Source organism: Salarias fasciatus, chromosome 12 (genome assembly GCF_902148845.1).
Source record: "Salarias fasciatus chromosome 12, fSalaFa1.1, whole genome shotgun sequence".
NCBI classification, from domain to species: Eukaryota; Metazoa; Chordata; class Actinopteri; order Blenniiformes; family Blenniidae; genus Salarias; species Salarias fasciatus.
In genome coordinates, this window is record NC_043756.1 from 23,388,308 (window position 1) to 23,406,102 (window position 17,795).

The window sequence follows — 17,795 nt, forward strand, 5'->3', positions numbered from 1 at the left end:
TGAGAGAAGAGGTGTCAAACATGAGGCTTCTGGGTCAAAACTGACATCGGCGGAGAGGACCCTGGGTGTGTGTGTGTGTGTGTGTGTGTGTGTACTCACAGGGGGACATTTGCAGATGAAGCCGTGCGGTGTGTTACTGGCCACAGCGCAGGTCCCTCCATTATGACACGGTCGGCCTTTGCAGCCGTCAAACACCATGTCGCAGCGCTGACCTGCAGAGGGAACACACACACACACACACACACACATAAATATTTCGTATATTATTCCACACTGAACAGCATAATCTGGGTGTTTTACAGCCTGTGGGACACAAACAATGAGGCATCTATTTTAAATTGTGTCACATTTGCGAAAGTATTATGACTAAAAACTGTTACAATGTTGAAGACATAACTTTTACCACTATATAGTCTCAATAATCTTAATTTATCATGAAGTTATATCCTGCAGGCATGTGATCACTGCAGTGACAAACTCAAAATTGATGCAGATTGATTAATCAAACCATGTATCAACCTTAAAGCCGTCCTTTATAGGAGATATTTATCTACATGGAGCAGAACTGAAGTCAATTTTTTCTTGTGTCCCATTCAGGAAAATCGATAGATCAATATAACATGCCAAATAAATTTGATTTATAAATCACACTTCATGAAAGTATGCCTTGACGTTACTGTGTGTGTATGTGTGACTCTGCTCACCTGTGTAGCCGGTGCGGCACTCGCAGCGGTAGTTGTTGGTGAGCTGGATGCAGCTGTGCGTCCCCCGCGGGTCGCAGGGGTTGGACAGGCACTCGTTGACGTCCCCCTCGCAGCGCTCCCCCACGTACCCGGCGGGGCAGATGCAGTGGTAGCCCCCCACCCCGTCCTCACACTTGCCCTTGTTGAAGCACTTTGGCTCCTTGGTGACGGGGTCGGTGAACGGCGTGCAGTCGTCGATGTTGATCTCGCAGTGCACGCCTGGCGGCGACGGCGGGGAAGCAAGTCAGTAGAGGTAGTGTTTTCAACATTACAGGATTATTTCCTTTTGTCATTTTTAAATAAACTATCAGAAAATAATAGAATAGGGACATAGAGAGCATCCACACATCATTAAAGTGTGTTTAAACCGATGTAATTAAGCAGTTAATGCACCGAAAATAAAAAAATATAGAAATTTAACATTTTATTAACAGTTCAATTCATCACCTTTAGTCTCAATACAGTACTGATGGTGCGTTTGACAAACAGAGGAAGAGACAGAGGCAAAATAAGAGGAGTTTTAATGCCCCAGGGGCAGTTAAGCCCTAATTAATGAAGCGTGGAGACGCAGAAAGTGTGGAGGAGTGTGTGTGTGTGTGTGTGTGTGTGTGTGTGTGTGTGTGGTGGGGGGGGTCTGCTGACCTTGAGTTCCCCGGGGACAGGAGCATTTGTAGGTATTGATCAGGTCAATGCAGGTGCCCCCATTGTGGCACGGCTGGGAGAAACACTCATTGATCTCCACGGAGCAGTTGGTCCCCAAGAAGCCGGGCATGCACTGAGGAAGAGGAGGAACGAGGAGGGGGGGGGGGGGGTTAATCAATGACATGAAACGGAGGTGTTTTTTGTTTACCTGGCTCTTTTCCGGCCTCCATCCTGCCAAGGCCAACAGATCCTCCACTCCAGAGGAGATTAACGTAACCAAAGCCTCCCGTTTTCTATTTATAACCCGATCTGCTCATCAGCCCACTCCACGCCTGCTGGTGATTTTAAAAGACGTTGCTTTGAGAAAGTTGGAGGCCTGAGTGGTACGACCTTTGAAAGGCTGAGTGGTGTGACATTTGTTCCTCAATCTGCAATCCAAATTATTCATCTATCAAATGTCATGATAAACTTTAATAACACCTTAAAAAGGTGATCAACCAGGTCTACAGCCATTGAAATATAATGGAAAAGGTTTCCTCCTGATAATTTTATTCAGACTATGACAATTAAAATAACCCCTCTGGATTAATAAAGTATTTCTATTCTATAAACTGAAGCATTTCAAAAGTTCTTTGGTTTTCTTTTACTTTCAGTATAGAAGGTGTTAAGATCAAAACATTTATGTTAAAATGCTAAAACATCAAGTCCAGACTTTTTTTATTTTCAGTTTTTCAAAACTGATTCATAAATATAACAATTAAAACTTTCTGAAAACTTTTTTTAAACCACAATATCTCCAACTGTTTCAGATGCGCCTTCAAATCTAAACCCAAAGTACAGCATCTCAAAATAATTACATACATAGACATTTTTTCTATTTTTTTCAACTGTGAGTGATTATTATCACATATAAAACATTAGAAATGTTTTATGAGAAAGCGATTACCCTTTTTTTATTTGAATACATCTGTATTTCAATGTGCAATTAGCACATTATGTGGCTTGATATGACATTTGACTAAAATACAGATTTATTCTTATGAAATTAGAAAAAAACCTTTTAGAAATTGAGGAAAAATTCACACACTTTACTAAATTCTGCCTTACACTACACTTAGTACACATAAAAACCTGATTTGCATTGATATAAACAGAGAAAGATCATTCAAATTCACAGCTTTTGACTATTTCTCAGTATCTACAAAAGTTGATTATATGTGATACCCTCTTATTATATGATATATATTGTCATTGGTGAAAACCGGTTATTGTTATCAGTTTGACCTTAATTAACTAAAACTAAGCCGCATGATGTTTCAGGACTTTACAATAATTGATTTTCTGCCGTGTTGTGCTGCTTGGATTCTTGCAACAGTCTGTCATGGCCTGATTTAAAGGGTTTCCCTTTCGTCGTTACCTTGCAGGTGTATCCACCCAGGAAGTCAGTGCAGGTGGCTCCGTTCTGGCAGGGGTTGGGGGTGCACTCGTCCACCTGCTCCTCGCAGTAGCTCCCCGTGTAGCCAATCTGACAGTGGCAGTAGTGAACGTTTCCCGCGTCCAGACACTGGCCAGAGTTTTGGCACAGGTGGGCCACATCCACTCCTGAGCAGAGGAGGTGAGAGCAGAAGGCAAACTCAGGGCGCCGCGCGCTTTGAAAGCCTTGAGGTGAGATGATTTCCCTCCCCCCCTGTACCTCTCTGCTTGGCCGCCACCTCGCAGGAAACACTGGGCACGTCGCAGTAGAGACCCGTCCAGCTGATCTCACACTCGCAGCTGTAGGTGGTGCCCCTCTGCCAGCACGTCCCGCCGTTCTTACAGGGCGACGAGTCGCACCAGCGCACCAGATTCTGAAACACAACAACAGACGCTGACCGACTGAGCCCTGTGCACACTGCAAGGGAGGGAGGACGAAGATTTACTATCCTGACAGGTGCTAGTTTATTCCTGCACATTTCTACTACTAAAGACGAATCTGGAAAAAGAACCAGGTGTTTGTTTCTATATTCAAGACATAAGAACTAAACAGCATTGTTTTAAACTTTAAAATGAGAACATGATACCATTATATGACACGTGGATAATTAATTATGATGATGATTTGGTACAAATTAAGGCTGCAAAAATAGTAAATAAAACCTCTATAAAGTTGCAAAAAACCTTTTTTTGGTTTGATTTTCAATGTAAGGACTTTAAAGACATATTTCTTAAGATTCTTCTGTTGTACTCTTGTGAGAAATGAAACCTCAAAGTTTAACAAGAAAGGACTGTTTCTGATTAGAATGTATCCAACAGATATTCCTAAATTTCAAAACTGATCTCGATAAGAGGGACGTAACGTTCAGATCAGCCTTTATGAGTCTGTCACCCCTCCCTCTCTTCCTCACCTGACAGTTGAGTCCGGTGTAGCCGTGGGGACAGGTACACTTGTAGGTACCGTAGCTGTCTTGGCACGTGGCGCCGTTCAGACAGGGTTTGGAGTCACACTCGTTGATATCGTGCTGACAGTAGCTGCCGGTGAAGCCCGGCGGACACAGGCAGGTGAAGGTATTGATGCCGTCCACACAGGTGCCACCGTTGAAGCATGAGCTGCAGAAAGGCAGAGGAAAAGGTGATGGCAAAATCAGATAGAAAGTGCTTTGAAGCTTTCTTTTATTTAGGAAGAGAAGTGAGTCAATAAAACTGTCAATATCTCAGCTGCAGGCAGGTTCACATCAGATTTATCCACAGAAAATTCCCAACGAAAAAAAAAAAACACTTATTTTTTCACATGGCACACTAATTTAACCAAGTGAAGCTACTTTTTCCACAGCCACAAATTAGAGGATTTTGTATTATGATGTACTTCCACATTTCACCAGAGGGGGTAGCAGTGGACAAAGAGAGTGTTGAAGACCAACAGCTGGAGATGAACTAGACGCAGTGAGGAGATTGTCTTCATTCACTGAGACATTAGAACTGCCCCAGCCTTCCTCACAGCAGCACCGGCCCCTCGGGGAGCTGCGTACCTCTCTGTGCAGTCGGGAGTGTTGTTTTCACAGTGGATCCCGCTGAAGCCGGGCGGGCAGGTGCAGGTGTAGCTGTTGACGCAGTCGGTGCAATTCGCCCCGTTCCTGCACGGGTTGCTCTCGCACTCGTTGATGTCCTCCTCGCACTTGGTCCCCCGAAACCCGGGCAGACACGTGCACAGAAAGCCGTCCACCTCGTCCTTGCAGAGGCCCCCGTTGCTGCAGGGATCTGCGAGAGGCGTCAGATTTAGATCTGTTCTGGCTGAGGAGAATGGGGTTACAGCGGGGGGTGTAGTGAGACACTCACTGGGCTTGCAGTCGTCGATATCGGTCTCACAGTTGCGTCCGGTGAAGCCCGGCTTGCAGGCGCAGCGGTAACTGCCCAGAGTGTTCTGGCAGGTGGCTCCATTACGGCAGGGGTTCTTCACACACTCTTTAATGTCCACCTCACATGTTTGACCTTATGATGCACGGCGGGAGGGAAAGAGAGGCTCCATTTCACTGATGATCTCAAAACAAGGAACAACAATTTTATATGAAGGAGAAGTTAAAGTAATTTATGGCTCAGGCCTCCACAGCAGTCCTAGTTTTTTTGTTTTTTTTTTCATGTGTTCCTGCCAGGAAAAATGCTCCTCACCCCTGACTTACAAGTGAATATATTCCTACGCACACAAATAAACCCTCTAAAATTCAAGCTTAGAGAACAATCTAAGCTAAAAAGATTGCAATTGAATGTTTTGAACTGCAACACTGTCTTTCCTGTGTTTTTTTCTGCATTGATCGAGACCCAGAAACTGCATTACAGGTACATTTAAACAATGCTATGAGTATGCAGAGATGGGAGATGAAGTGGTTACCTTGCCATCCTTCGGGACAGACACAGGAGAAGCTCAGGTAGTCCTCAGACTCCTGACACACGCCTCCATGCTTGCAGGGTTTGGAGCTGCATGGGGCCATCAAGGTTTCACAGTTTTCTCCTGAAACGCAACAAGAAAACCTTCAATTACACCACAATTTAACTGAACAGCAAAAAAAGAAACATCTTTAAGAGCATGTTTTAAATATGCTGATAGATCATAAAAGGTAAATAGACTTTTGAAGATGTTTCTCATCCAAATGAATGTTCATTTCCTCAGGATATCTGCAGTAACAGGTATCTTCAAGCAATGGAGAGGCTGACATTCTTTGTTTAGCAAACTGTAAACATGGATGAGGTTCAATTTGAGCTGCTTTTGTACTGTTAGATAGAAAAGTCCAGCGAATTCTTTATCCTTTAATTTAAACCGGATTCTTTCTCTGAGGAGAGCTGTTTGTTTTCTGCTTCGTGACCACCACAGGTTCTCTTCCTGGCAGAAACGTGTTGAGCCTTTAATTCTACATGCTGGTTCTTTCACATTTCAGTCTATGATATCATGCCAGAGTCATGAACTTTGAGAAGTCCGGCCCAAAAGGACACTGCACCATCTTTCAATCAGTCCTATCAGAAGATTTTAGCCAGGTTCTGTCAGTATCTGAGGCCTGCGGAGACATTTCCCTATCTGTTTCCACCAACACACGGCTCCTACAGGAAGCCGGCTCCAGTTTCCGTCCATTGTGAAGCCCATTTGCTGTTCTGTGAGACAGGAAGCAGGCAAACAGGAAATGTGTCAAACACCCGTTCCCACCCCAACACAAGCAGGAGCCTTTTATTATTCAAAGTCCGTGGATTTGTTCCCAAAAAATACATGAAAAAATTTAAGAAAATGTGCCCTTAGCCTTTCCATTATTGTCTGTTTGGACAAGTAATAAGAGGGATGACATGAAAACAGTTCCCAGCCCTCATCAGGGATGCTCGCGTACCACAGAGGAGCAGACTGAGTCAGAGGTTTAGCGTCTCTGAGGCCCCGAGGAAGTCTTGCAGCTGAACTTTACTCGACAGTTTTTTTTCATCCACCGCACATTTTTTCCCCTCTGACCAGGCAACTTAAAGGACACTGTGTGAAACTGTCCCCAGGAACGGAAATGCCAGAACGCCAGGCCAGCGGCAGGGGCGGATCAAATATTTGCAATAATATTTTCATACCCGTGTAGGGCAGGATGCAGATGCACTTGTAGCCGGCGACGTCGTCGATGCAGGTTCCCTGGTTGAGACACGGGTTGGAGGCGCACTCGTTGATGTTGGTCTGGCAGTTGGGTCCTGTGTGGAGAGAAGATCATTAGTTCCACGCTGCAGAGTGAAGAACAGGTTCTGATGGCTCGCTTAGTGAGTCGACGCTGACCTGTGAAGCCCATGCGGCAGGTGCAAACGTATCCGCTGGTCATGTCCTTGCAGGTGCCGCCGTTCATGCATGGGTTGGACTCGCACTCGTTGTTGTTGATGTCGCAGTTCTGACCGCTCCAGCCGGAGTCACACAGGCATCTGTAGCTGAAAGACACAAATGGAAAACGTGATATATGTCTGGCACAAACACTGGTCGCTGCAGCCAAAGCGTTTCGAAATCTTTCTTATCATTTTAAGGATGTAGAACAGAGATCTCCCACAAATACATGGCTGGGAAGCTCCTTTACTTTATGATCCCAATATGGACATGACAGGACTGAGTGGCAGTTTACCTCATTGGTATTTCACTTGATCTGACGGGGGAGTTGTCACACTATATTTACTGTCTGGAGCTTCACCACTGTTAAAATTACAGCTTAAATCATCGTTAATACTACTATCTGTTATATACTACCATAACAATGTATCACAACGACTAATTCGATGAAAATAAGTAACGACACGTTTGAGTATGAACTTCATGGAATCAACATGCGTAGGTTTGACATATCCTTAGCTTAAAATGCATTCAATAATGTATTTTATATGAGTTGCACAGCTTATATCTGGTTATAATGTGATTAAATAGAATTTTCCAATTAAATCACCACCAAAACTACAATCTACTGATCTTGGGAAATTGGCTCACTTGCTGCAATTAATCCACACGTTGCCTCTTCAGGTCATCAGTGTTCAGATTACAATAGAGGTCTGGATCTGATACAAAGAGCGTCTACAAGTCCTTTGAATTTTTGACGGTAGAAAAAAAAATTGTTGCTTCAAGTAAGACTTTTTATCTTGACACCTGATACATGGACTCAACCACAACATTAAGGCCACCTGCATAAAGTTGCACAGATGGATGCATGGACTGAGGAACCTTGGTAACAAGAGCAGATCTTTCATCCTGGAAAAGATGTGAGCTGGAACTTCAGAGGACCACGGGCGTAAATGACCTTTAGCCACACATGGACCTTGTCACCTTTTTGTGTTCCACAGCTTTTCGATAGATACTGACCACTGCTGACCCCAAATGAGCTGCAGGTTTCTGGACATGCTCTATCCATCACCCTATAAAATTCCTATTGTTTCTCATTTTTTCTACGTCAACATTTTGATCAGGTTCACTTGCTGTTCTATCCCATCCAATAACGGGTGTCATGATCCAGAGATAGTTAAGTCTTATTGTCTTATTGACTTCACTGGTCATAATGTTCTGGCTGATCTCAGGTAGATGTGTTTTCTGGTCATAAAAGGGATGGCTGATGGCACTCTGACTGATCTTCTTGACATTAAGCCTGAAACTCCACCTGTGAATAATCAGGAGATAAAGCACATTCCTTCTGAAGCGTGCTCTGTACTCTGCATGCAGATTATCTGCCATTAAGTCGCATTAGTAGACTCGGGCACACCCAAGTACATCTGCACCATAGGTTTTTACTTGGAGTGTTTCTTTTTTAAATACGGTCCATAATCTATTATAAATCCGAGATGATATTAGAATAAAACGCAATGAATATATAGGAAACTCATATTTCCTCAACAGACAAAACAAAGCCCTCCAAACACATCTTTCCCTTGTCTGTGTCGGAACCACTCTGCAGTCTGTCTCACCCATTGATCTTGTCCTCGCAGTGCCGTGGATGCAGGGATTGCTGAGACACTCGTTGACCTGTGAGAAGCAGGTGGCGTCATGGTAACCCTCGGACAAACGCAGGTGAAATTGTTGATGCCGTCGATGCAGGTGCCGCCGTTGTGGCACGGGTTGATGGCGCACTCGTCGATGTTGATGCTGCACATGGTACCTGGAGAAAGCCTCACGTTACTTTGTGGCATCGGATCACGTGACATACATCATATGTATCATTTTTAAAACACACAACTTTTCTTCCGCGCACAAAGGCACCACACAATCAGCTCTATATCCATGTGCAGTGAATGTATCAATTTCCGCAGCTATGAGGGGTTAAAGTCGCCCTTTGTCGGCCACTTGAAGCGTTGACGCATTCAGGCCGGTTGCCACGCATAGCATAAAGGCGGCCCATTTAGCTTTAAAGCAGGGACCGGCTTCCAAGCTTTTAACAGCTCAACTTTCAGGAATCTTTCAGGGAATCTTTTCTCCGGCTGAAATCCCCGGTGACGCCGCGAGCCCGAGTGTGTGTCCGCTTTCTGTATGAGGGAGGGCAGCTTGCGTGTCCGAAACGCAGCAGGTTGGGGAACAGGGTGGAGCAGGAAAGTGACACCGGTCGGGCCCTCAGAGGAGCGTGCTCGCTCGCTCACCATCTGCCACCCTCCCCCCGTCAGGAACACGCTCCTCTCACTACACCAGTCTGCCTCAGACACTGTAGCACAGAGTTCATCTGCTTTGGATTAACAGGTCCTGAGATACACGGAATTCTCTTTCTCTGCTCTTTCATATACATAGGTATATATATATAAGTGTTACTGGACCACACAGTGACATAGCAGATAGCATTGTGTGTCTCAGATTGACCATAATCTGATTAAATCTGGAATTAGCGACTTTCTGTGCGAGTTTCCATGTTCTCCCTGTGCATATGTAGGTTTTCTCTGGCAATTTTCTCCATTATTAACCTCTAAAAGTTCAAAAACGTGCTTGAGGTCCATTAGTGACTATAACTTGCTTGTAGTATGCGAATGTGTACACTTCTGTCTCTCTGTTTATCCTGTGATGGACTGGCGACTCACTACTGTCAGACATTGCTGTAAGACTGTGATAACAAGGCTTTCTTGTTTGATTTAGGAAAGTCATGTGGTCAAAAACTTCCCTCTTTTTTTGTCGGGATGGGTTGAAATCTGTCTTCGCTTCACAGTGATTAAAGATAATTCAAACAAACTACAAACCAAGTGAAGCAAATCTGCCAACTCTCAGACATCAGAAGTGAGAAAAAAAAAAAGCGTTAACTCACAGCTTTACAACCATCATGTAATTCTCTCTGAGACTTAATTGTTACCAGCGGTTGGGATCCAAAATCAGTTTTCTAACTTTGAGTGACTAAAATGAGCGCGGACAAAACATGACCATCAGCTCCAGGCGTACTGTGTTTAACCAGTGTATCCCGGTTCACACGCGCACTCGTAGCCATTGATCTTGTCGATGCAGGTCCGTAGTCACAGGGATTGCTCTGCAATCGTCGATTGTTGATCTCACAGTTGATTCCTTGAAGGAAAAAAAAAAAAAAAGAGGTTTCAGTGACCACGGACTGCAGAGCAGGCCTCAGACTGGCCTCTGTCGGTGCGTACCTGTGGTTCCTTTGGGGCAGCTGCAGATGTAGGCGTTCTCCCGGTCCTGGCAGGTTCCCTCCGTTCCTGCACGGCGGCTCAGGCACTCGTTGATGTTGGTCTCGCACAGCCGGCCGGTGAAGCCGGCTTGCACTGGCAGCTGAAAGAGGCCAGGCCGTCCACGCAGGTGCCGTAGTGGCAGGGGTCCGAGTAACACTCGTTGATGTCCGGTCTCACAGTGTCCTCCCCGAGTAACCTTGGAAATAACCACATTTTTTTCATTTGACTTCATGCAATCACTTGACCATAATTCATGCATGTTTCTAGTTTGTACCGCTCTATTTTTTTCCTTCTTCTTCATTATAGAAGCTTGTGTACCTTCAGTGCAATCGCAGGTGTATTTGTTTGGCCTCGTCTGTTGCACTTGGCGCCATTTTTGCAGGGGCGTGCTGGCACACTCATCGATGTCGATCTGGCAGAGGTTCCCAGTGGAAGCCTGGAAAGAAAAAAAAAAGGAAAAAACAAGAGGCTGTCATTGTGTGCATGTGTGTGAAGGAGTGTGTGTGCGCGCGCCAGGTGTGTGGAGAGTGTACAGACATGGCTACTGTGTTCTCCACCGTTTGAAACCCTCTCATAATCCTGAGTCCATGCGAGAGGAGCTCTCAACAAATCAGAAATCTGCATGTTAAGTAACAACTGTGCGACACTACAAGCTCTCCATTTTCCCTTTTCACTCTTTTTCAGCAACGCTCCAAAAGGGAGAGGGAACAAGTGGAGGGGGGGGGGTGGTGGTGGTGCGGATTCATTTAAAGCGAGGGGGAACAAGAAAAAAAAGAAAAGAAATGAGGGAAGAATGAAGTTGCGAGGCCCTCCTGACCAAGGGGCTGAGAGACAAAGGGGGGACTGTCTGCCCGACGCAGCGCCAAACCAAGCCTGTTGCCTCCTTTGTCCCCCAAAAACTTTTCCATCACAATGTGCATTCTCCCCCTCTTGCTTTCACCCCCCCATCACTGTCCACCACCCCACCCCCGCACGCCTCAAAAAAGGAGCCGGCGTGACCTTTGGACCCCCCCGCTATTCAAACCGCCCTTTTCATTCAAAAACTAACGGCAGGCTTGCCTTATTTCCCGTAGTTATTCTCAGCTCAAATACCCTCTTCTCGCCCGTCCTCTGTCACAGCGCAATGATGAGCGGGACGCTTTCAATGAAGAGATCAAGACCTCCGCGTTACATTTTCCTGTGACATGGCAGGAACACGCAGGTGATTTAACAGAAGCTAATCCAGCGAGGACTTTTCTGTCACCTCTTCTAAAGGAATTTGCTGGAACCATTCAGTAGTTCTCAATTAGTTGAAAGCACGAATCGATCCAGCTTCTTCATCCCATTCAAGGTCGCAGCTGGAGCTGATAACGTCTTATGTGATCACTAAAATTCTCAATCAATCTACAGTAAATTATAGTTCAAATCAATGAGATGAGAGCAGTGCTTTAGTTTTAGCTTTGAGTTTACGTCATTCATATTCACTGAGGGTTAGAATAACTATGTGTAATTCAAATGTTTGATAATTGATACTAAGCCTAAAAGTTTGTTTTTTTTTTTTGTTGTTTTTTTGAGCATTCGCTGAAAACCTATTTCCTGTTCCTCTGTATGATAATCTCTTCATATGGTGCGTTTTATTGTGGAGGGATGCATCACAACCTGAAATATTTGAATTTGCTTGCAAAAAAAGTGAGAATGACGGTGATTAGACAACGTTTTATTTCCCGCACCAACACGGTCTAATAAAACACAATGAAAATTATATAGAAGTGCTATGACTTACAGTTACAGTAAGTCATCTCAACTTGTTTATATACTGGATTTACTGCTACAAACAGAACTCAGACCCGGGTCCTCAAAAACTCAAGACTTCAAAAAAGTGATCCTCCGTCACAGTTCAGTTACGGCGCCTCAAAAACGCTCCACTGTCTGCAATCAGAAGGAGGCCCCCACCCACACCCCCACACTCCCACCCTGCTTTTTGAAAGAGTTTCTTACCCAGATGCACACATATGCATGCACACAAAAGGTGAAATGTAAAAGCATGCACTTTGAAGGGGGGGAAGGAATGCATGCACACACATGTCACACACCTCCACAGCCAGAGAGGGATTTTCTCCACAGACTGCTGGAATCAGACATTTCAATGGCTCTCAGCAGGGTTTCCATGGCTATTCCATGTACAGAAATGAAAAGGAGGGGACCCTCGCCTCGGGCCTGGCTCGCTACAGGGACAAATTTACATCAAGTAGTACGGTTAAACTACCCCCCCCTCTGCCTCCCTTACCCCTTCCTGCTTGTGCATAACGGTTTGTGCGTCTCAAACACACACCCGCCAAAAAAGTGGGGGGGGGAACACTTTCACCCACACCACCACCACCACTTTGTGCCGCTTCCTCACATAACCCTCGCTCACTGTCGCACACACACTGAGTTTTCTTAGGCGTTAAGCTCTTGTGTTCGCTCTTGTTCCCCCGCTCCATTAATTCCACAGCTTCCTTGTTGGGATTTCTTTTCTGTCTCTCTTTCTTTCTGTCTTTCCTCCTTCCTTTCTTCCCCTCACATCAGGAGAATTCCTTCTTCACTCCAAACCCAGGCCGCCTTTGATACACCCGACTCTGGGTTTAGCTATCACTTCCACCTCAATAATCACGATGAAAGAATTCAAAACAAAACCAAAAAAACCCACTTTTTAGGAGTTTCGAGAACCTTCTTTTTATTGCTCCCTCTCTCGCTTTCAGATTTAATAGCTGAATTCCTCCACCTTTGAACAAAACATCAAAACCTCTTGTCCAAACAGCACAACTCCAGCAGCATTTCTATACAGAAAATGCTTCAAAAGAGTCCCAACAACCGACTCATTCACCACCGCATCACAATAACTGTCATTTCAGAGCCTGACATTCTCAGCCTCGCTCTCTTCTTTCCAGTCGCCATCAAAAGTCTCGCTCTGATCCTCAAGTTCGTGCTCGATCATCAGACTTGATAAAAGGGATTAGAAACTTGTTTAAAAAGTTCTGACTTCCTGAAGCCTCTCCCTATAGATTTTTCCTGGCGTCTCCTCCCGGGCCGCGGTGTTTGTGCCGGGCTGCCGGGCGCCGGTAAGCCCGCCTCAGGGCTGGGATTAGCTGCTGTCCACGGAGCTGTTTGTGTGTATGTGTTGAAGAGCGGGAACGGGATAGAGACAGAAAGAAAGAGGAGGGAGATCGACCTCCGTGGCCCCCGGCCCCCCCCCCCCCCCCCCCCCCCCCCCCCCCCCCATCCTCTCACCTGTGGGGCACTGGCAGTGGAAGGTGTTGATCTTGTCGATACACTTTCCGTTGTTGAGGCAGGGGCTGTTGGCGCACTCGTCCGTATCGATCTCGCAGAACTCCCCCTCGTAGCCTGGCCAATTAGCGAGGGAGGACCAGAGGGGTGAGGGGGGGGGAGGGTGGAGGGGAGGGTGGAGCGGTTACACACAGACGGAGGCATTTTCACACTGCTGCTGCAGGAACGCTGCTATTCTTATCGCGGATTAAAGTTATACGCTGATCGAAAATACAGACAACCAGTGGAATTTGCATTAAAGCTTCCAGATCAGGGGTGTCAAACATAAGGCTCGTGGGTCAAAGCTGGCCCGCAAGAGTCTCCAATCCGGCCCGACAAACCACTGAGCGAATTGAGAAAATTTCAAAGAAAACATTGATTTGCTGAGAGTAACAGCAAGAGCTATGGGAGAAGTTTTTTTGAGAGATTTCATTTTATTTTGCACCAGAAGGTTTCATTAAAATATGTTTGACACCGCTGACATTCAGCAAAACATTAAATGGAATCTTTCTGCTATTTCTTTCTCCACTACCTAATTCAGCAGGGTTCAGCAGTGAAAGCTGGCTCTCTTTCTGTGGCCAAGTACAAACGCTGACCTGGCATGCAGATACAGTGGAAGCCTCCGATCTTGTCCAGGCAGGTGGCTTCGTTCCGGCAGGGGTTGGACATGCACTCGTTGATGTCCAGCTCGCAGCGCGGCCCCACGTACCCGGGCTGGCACCGGCACTGGAACGAGCCCTTGGTGTTGATGCATTTCCCTGCGTGCTCACATGGGTTGGAACCTGTTGGAACAGATTATTGCTTTAATTTCACTCTCTTTAGCAGGTCTCCGTGTACGCGAAGACTCCACAAAGCAGCAGATTTGCTGGGAAGACATGAAAACCAGGAGGTTTAGTGTTGTTTGACAAAGCCTTAATTGTGTGATTACAGCGATAATGCCCCTGAAGGTGGTATTTACAGCAATTATGGGTGCAATTACAGGTACCAGATTATCCATAATAACAGGAGGGAACAAAGTTGTATTTAGACCTATGTGAGGAGGAACATGATGCATGTGTGAGTTTTACCAAAGGTGCACTCGTCGATGTCCTGATCACAGGAAGCTCCGATGTACCCCGAGGGGCAGGTGCAGAAGTGGTTTCCGCTGACCGGGTTGGTGTCGCAGTTGGAGCCCTTTTGACACGGGTTGCTGATGCAGGCGTCGTCCAGCTGGCAGAGCAGGCCTGCAGGAGGAGAAGCACTCAGGTTCACTTCAGGGCTGCACTTTCAACAACTGGTATCAAGTGCAACACTTTGAAACGGAGCAGAAAGGAGTGTTAACCTAAACAACAGACCCTGCAGGGGCCCAGGAATTTAAACTTTTTTTCCTTGTTCTCTTCATGCCAAACTGTATCCTGCAGGATAATTAACTAAACACAGTTTCCAAACATTAAAAACAGGCCAAACAATAACAGATTGTTCACTGAAAGCAGTAGGATTTAAGTTTCCATTCATTTGAATAATTTAACAATATAATATGAAGGTAAAAGTTGGAGTAACTGATTTAGGAATTTAACACCTATTTACAATGATAGAGGAGGTACTGAGACCTTTTTATTTAATGTAAGCAGCGAGAAACCACATAAAAGTACAAATAGAACTTTCACGGAGAAGAAAGTGGCGCCTCGTACCTGTGCGTCCGTGGGGACATTCGCAGAGGAAAGAGGCGATGCGGTCGTGGCAGGTGGAGCCGTGGGAGCAGGCGGCGCTGGCGCAGTCGTCGATGTTCTCGCTGCAGTCGTCCCCGGTCCAGCCGTTCACGCACACGCACTGGTAGCTGCCGTACGTGTTGTGGCACGTGCCGCCGTTCTGGCAGGCGTTGGGCATGAGCTGGCACTCGTCGACGTCCTCCGTGCAGAGCTGACCTGTTGAGGCGGGGGAAATCAAAGAGAGTCCTCAGTTCTGTAATTACACTTGTGTGTGCATAATCAATTTGTGGATGGCCAAATTCCTACCAAAACTTGAACGCTATTAGATTTTTTTTTTTCATACTGGCATTTATAGTTGAGTATAAGGACCTTTGAACGTCTCAGTCTTCACCTCCACCTCATGTGGGCTTCTCATAAGTGGATTTTTCTCTCCAGCCACAACAGATTTAGTAGAAATTCTGGGTTTGTATCTCTGCACGGACTGACAGGCTCGCTATTGTCATGACGGTCTGCACTGTGTCTTTTTAGCTCCACAGACTTTATTACACTAAGTAGCACCATGATGACAAAAATAAAATCACAGGACTTGGATAACACCTCTCCTGACGAAGGTGTGAAAGAAAGTGAACTCCAGCAGGATAAAATAATAAAAAAAAGACTTACATAAAACCTGTATTCACACAAGCACATCTAGTTACATGCACATACCCATTGTAGGGCAAAGTGAAAATCATACATAAAGGTCTGATTACACGCGTGCACATGCGCACACACCTGTAAACTCCGGCTTGCACTGGCAGTTGTAAGTGTTGACTCCGTCCACACAGGTCCCTCCGTTCTGGCACTCGTGACCCGGACAGTCATCGATGTTGTGATTGCAGTTTTTTCCTGTAAAACCTGCACACAACGGGGGGGAATATTAACAATACATTCTGATGATTTCCTTCAGCGTGGGTTTTTTTTACCCGAGTTTCTCATGGTCTGAAAACAACAGTCTCCCAGCAACAACAAAGGGTGTGAAACCTCTCTACAGTTAAATGCGGTCAACTGTCTTTCCCTTCCCAGGAAAAGAAGGCAGCTGTACCCTCTTGAGGTCTGTGGCTCGCTCACCATGTAATAACATTCACTCCGTTACACAAGAGGCGACCGCTGGACTGTGCAAGTGGCACCACGGTGATGAAAAATGCAATGAAACCGCTCCAAGTTACACCAGCTACTTCCTCCTCCACATAATCACTTCTCCATTTCACTACTCATCAAGTTGAATGTAGTTAAAATATTCAACTCACTGCGGATTTTTCAGCTAAATTAAAGCTAAGTGATTCTTGCTGTTGAACAATCACAGTTTCATAAAACACGAGGAATAGTTAGCTGTCACTGAGTAACTGGGAACATAAGGCCTGGCAGCTGGATTTATCTTGTCCCCCTTCTCTTGTTTCTGGCATCAGTGTGTCAGTAAAAGCAGGTGATGAAGGAGAAAGAAGATTTATTTCAGACATTTATGATTTTATTTATTTGAGACAGCAGTGACAAAATAAATAAAATTGCGTACTATACGATTGACCACCAGTCATCAAATGTGGGTTATTAAAGGAAGGATTTAATATTTTTGGGGTGTTTTTTAAAGACTTGTGGCAAATAAGTATTTAACTCCTGATGTACATGAGAGGAGTTCGCCAGCCTGTCCAAACAACGCTTGTTTTTCCATCAGAGGTGTCTCGGCCCCTCATGGACAGCCAGCAGGAAAAAGGTCTGCCAACTTCTGACTTGAGCTCGGAGTTTGATTTAGGGGGTTTCACAAAACCGTAAGACTCGGAGAAACACTACAGTACAACATTTGCAGGCAATAAATCAAACTGTACAGTCGAAGGTTAGATAGAAAGCACCCACGTGAAATGCAGTAATGCTCAAAATGAAGTCTCTCATGTTGACGGTGGATCTTATTTCACTTCATAATGTTACAAGATACCAGACGGCAGCAGGCCAAAGGTCCAGGGCACAAAAGTACAAGAATTCAAAGAAAAAAAGACAAAACCATGAACTGTTTTGCTTCTTAAGTCAAACTGTTTCAGTTGTGAACCGCACTGAATCGGATTTTCTCCCCCGACAGCGGAAATGCTCCCATGACTGTGATCCTGGCTCAGTTCTCACAGATCAATGCACTGTTTGTGAACAGATCGCTGAAAATAAATCCTTATTGTAATATCAAAGCAATTCCTAGTTTATCTAATGAACGTTGTGTTTTATTCAACCCGTGGAGACGACTACTCCGGACAATATTCCTGAATTACTTTATAGTCTATTAAATTATAAGTAGCTTTTAATTATGGGCAGGTTGACCATAAACCTTTATCATTAATGTTATCCCACCTAAATGTAATCAGTTCACTTTCTTTAAACTAATTGTAAACTCTGCAGTAAGGAAAACAGGGCAGACAGAGATAGGTGTGGACACCAGCGCAGACGGATGGACGAGCAGGAAACAGAACGTCTCCGGCCCACGGCTGGGAGACGTGACAAAAGATGGCAGTGGAAAGACTCCTCCAAAAAAAAAGAAAAAGGCAACGTCAGTCTGGGTGGATGTGCTAAAAAGGGGGGAGGTTTGCACCGCTGCACTCCCAGCATGCCTTGCTTCAGTCCAGCATGTGAAAAGGATGTTGTCCTTTGACCATTTCCTCACGATAAGGCTGGATACCTTCCTGCTCTGCCTTGTTCACACACTGCATGTATGTGCACTGACTTCACACACACACACACACACACACACACACACACACACACACACACACACACACACACACACACACACACACACACACACACACACACA

The 17,795-nt window shown here is 45.4% G+C and overlaps 1 protein-coding gene across 1 annotated transcript in view; it reads right to left on the bottom strand.

Annotated features, from left to right (window-relative positions):
- The window catches only part of LOC115397667 (neurogenic locus notch homolog protein 1), a 43,227-nt gene that overhangs the window by 10,341 nt on the left and 15,091 nt on the right, over positions 1-17,795 (bottom strand). Inside the window, 26 exon segments of the mRNA XM_075410446.1 lie at positions 100-212; positions 705-962; positions 1,386-1,518; positions 2,803-2,987; positions 3,079-3,232; positions 3,770-3,971; positions 4,391-4,619; positions 4,698-4,850; positions 5,248-5,367; positions 6,453-6,566; positions 6,649-6,794; positions 8,304-8,328; positions 8,331-8,393; positions 8,396-8,494; positions 9,761-9,814; positions 9,817-9,870; positions 9,954-10,076; positions 10,079-10,160; positions 10,162-10,173; positions 10,175-10,188; positions 10,311-10,426; positions 13,241-13,355; positions 13,874-14,059; positions 14,345-14,500; positions 14,948-15,181; positions 15,740-15,862. Of these exon segments, the coding sequence (XP_075266561.1) occupies positions 100-212; positions 705-962; positions 1,386-1,518; positions 2,803-2,987; positions 3,079-3,232; positions 3,770-3,971; positions 4,391-4,619; positions 4,698-4,850; positions 5,248-5,367; positions 6,453-6,566; positions 6,649-6,794; positions 8,304-8,328; positions 8,331-8,393; positions 8,396-8,494; positions 9,761-9,814; positions 9,817-9,870; positions 9,954-10,076; positions 10,079-10,160; positions 10,162-10,173; positions 10,175-10,188; positions 10,311-10,426; positions 13,241-13,355; positions 13,874-14,059; positions 14,345-14,500; positions 14,948-15,181; positions 15,740-15,862 (3,263 nt within the window).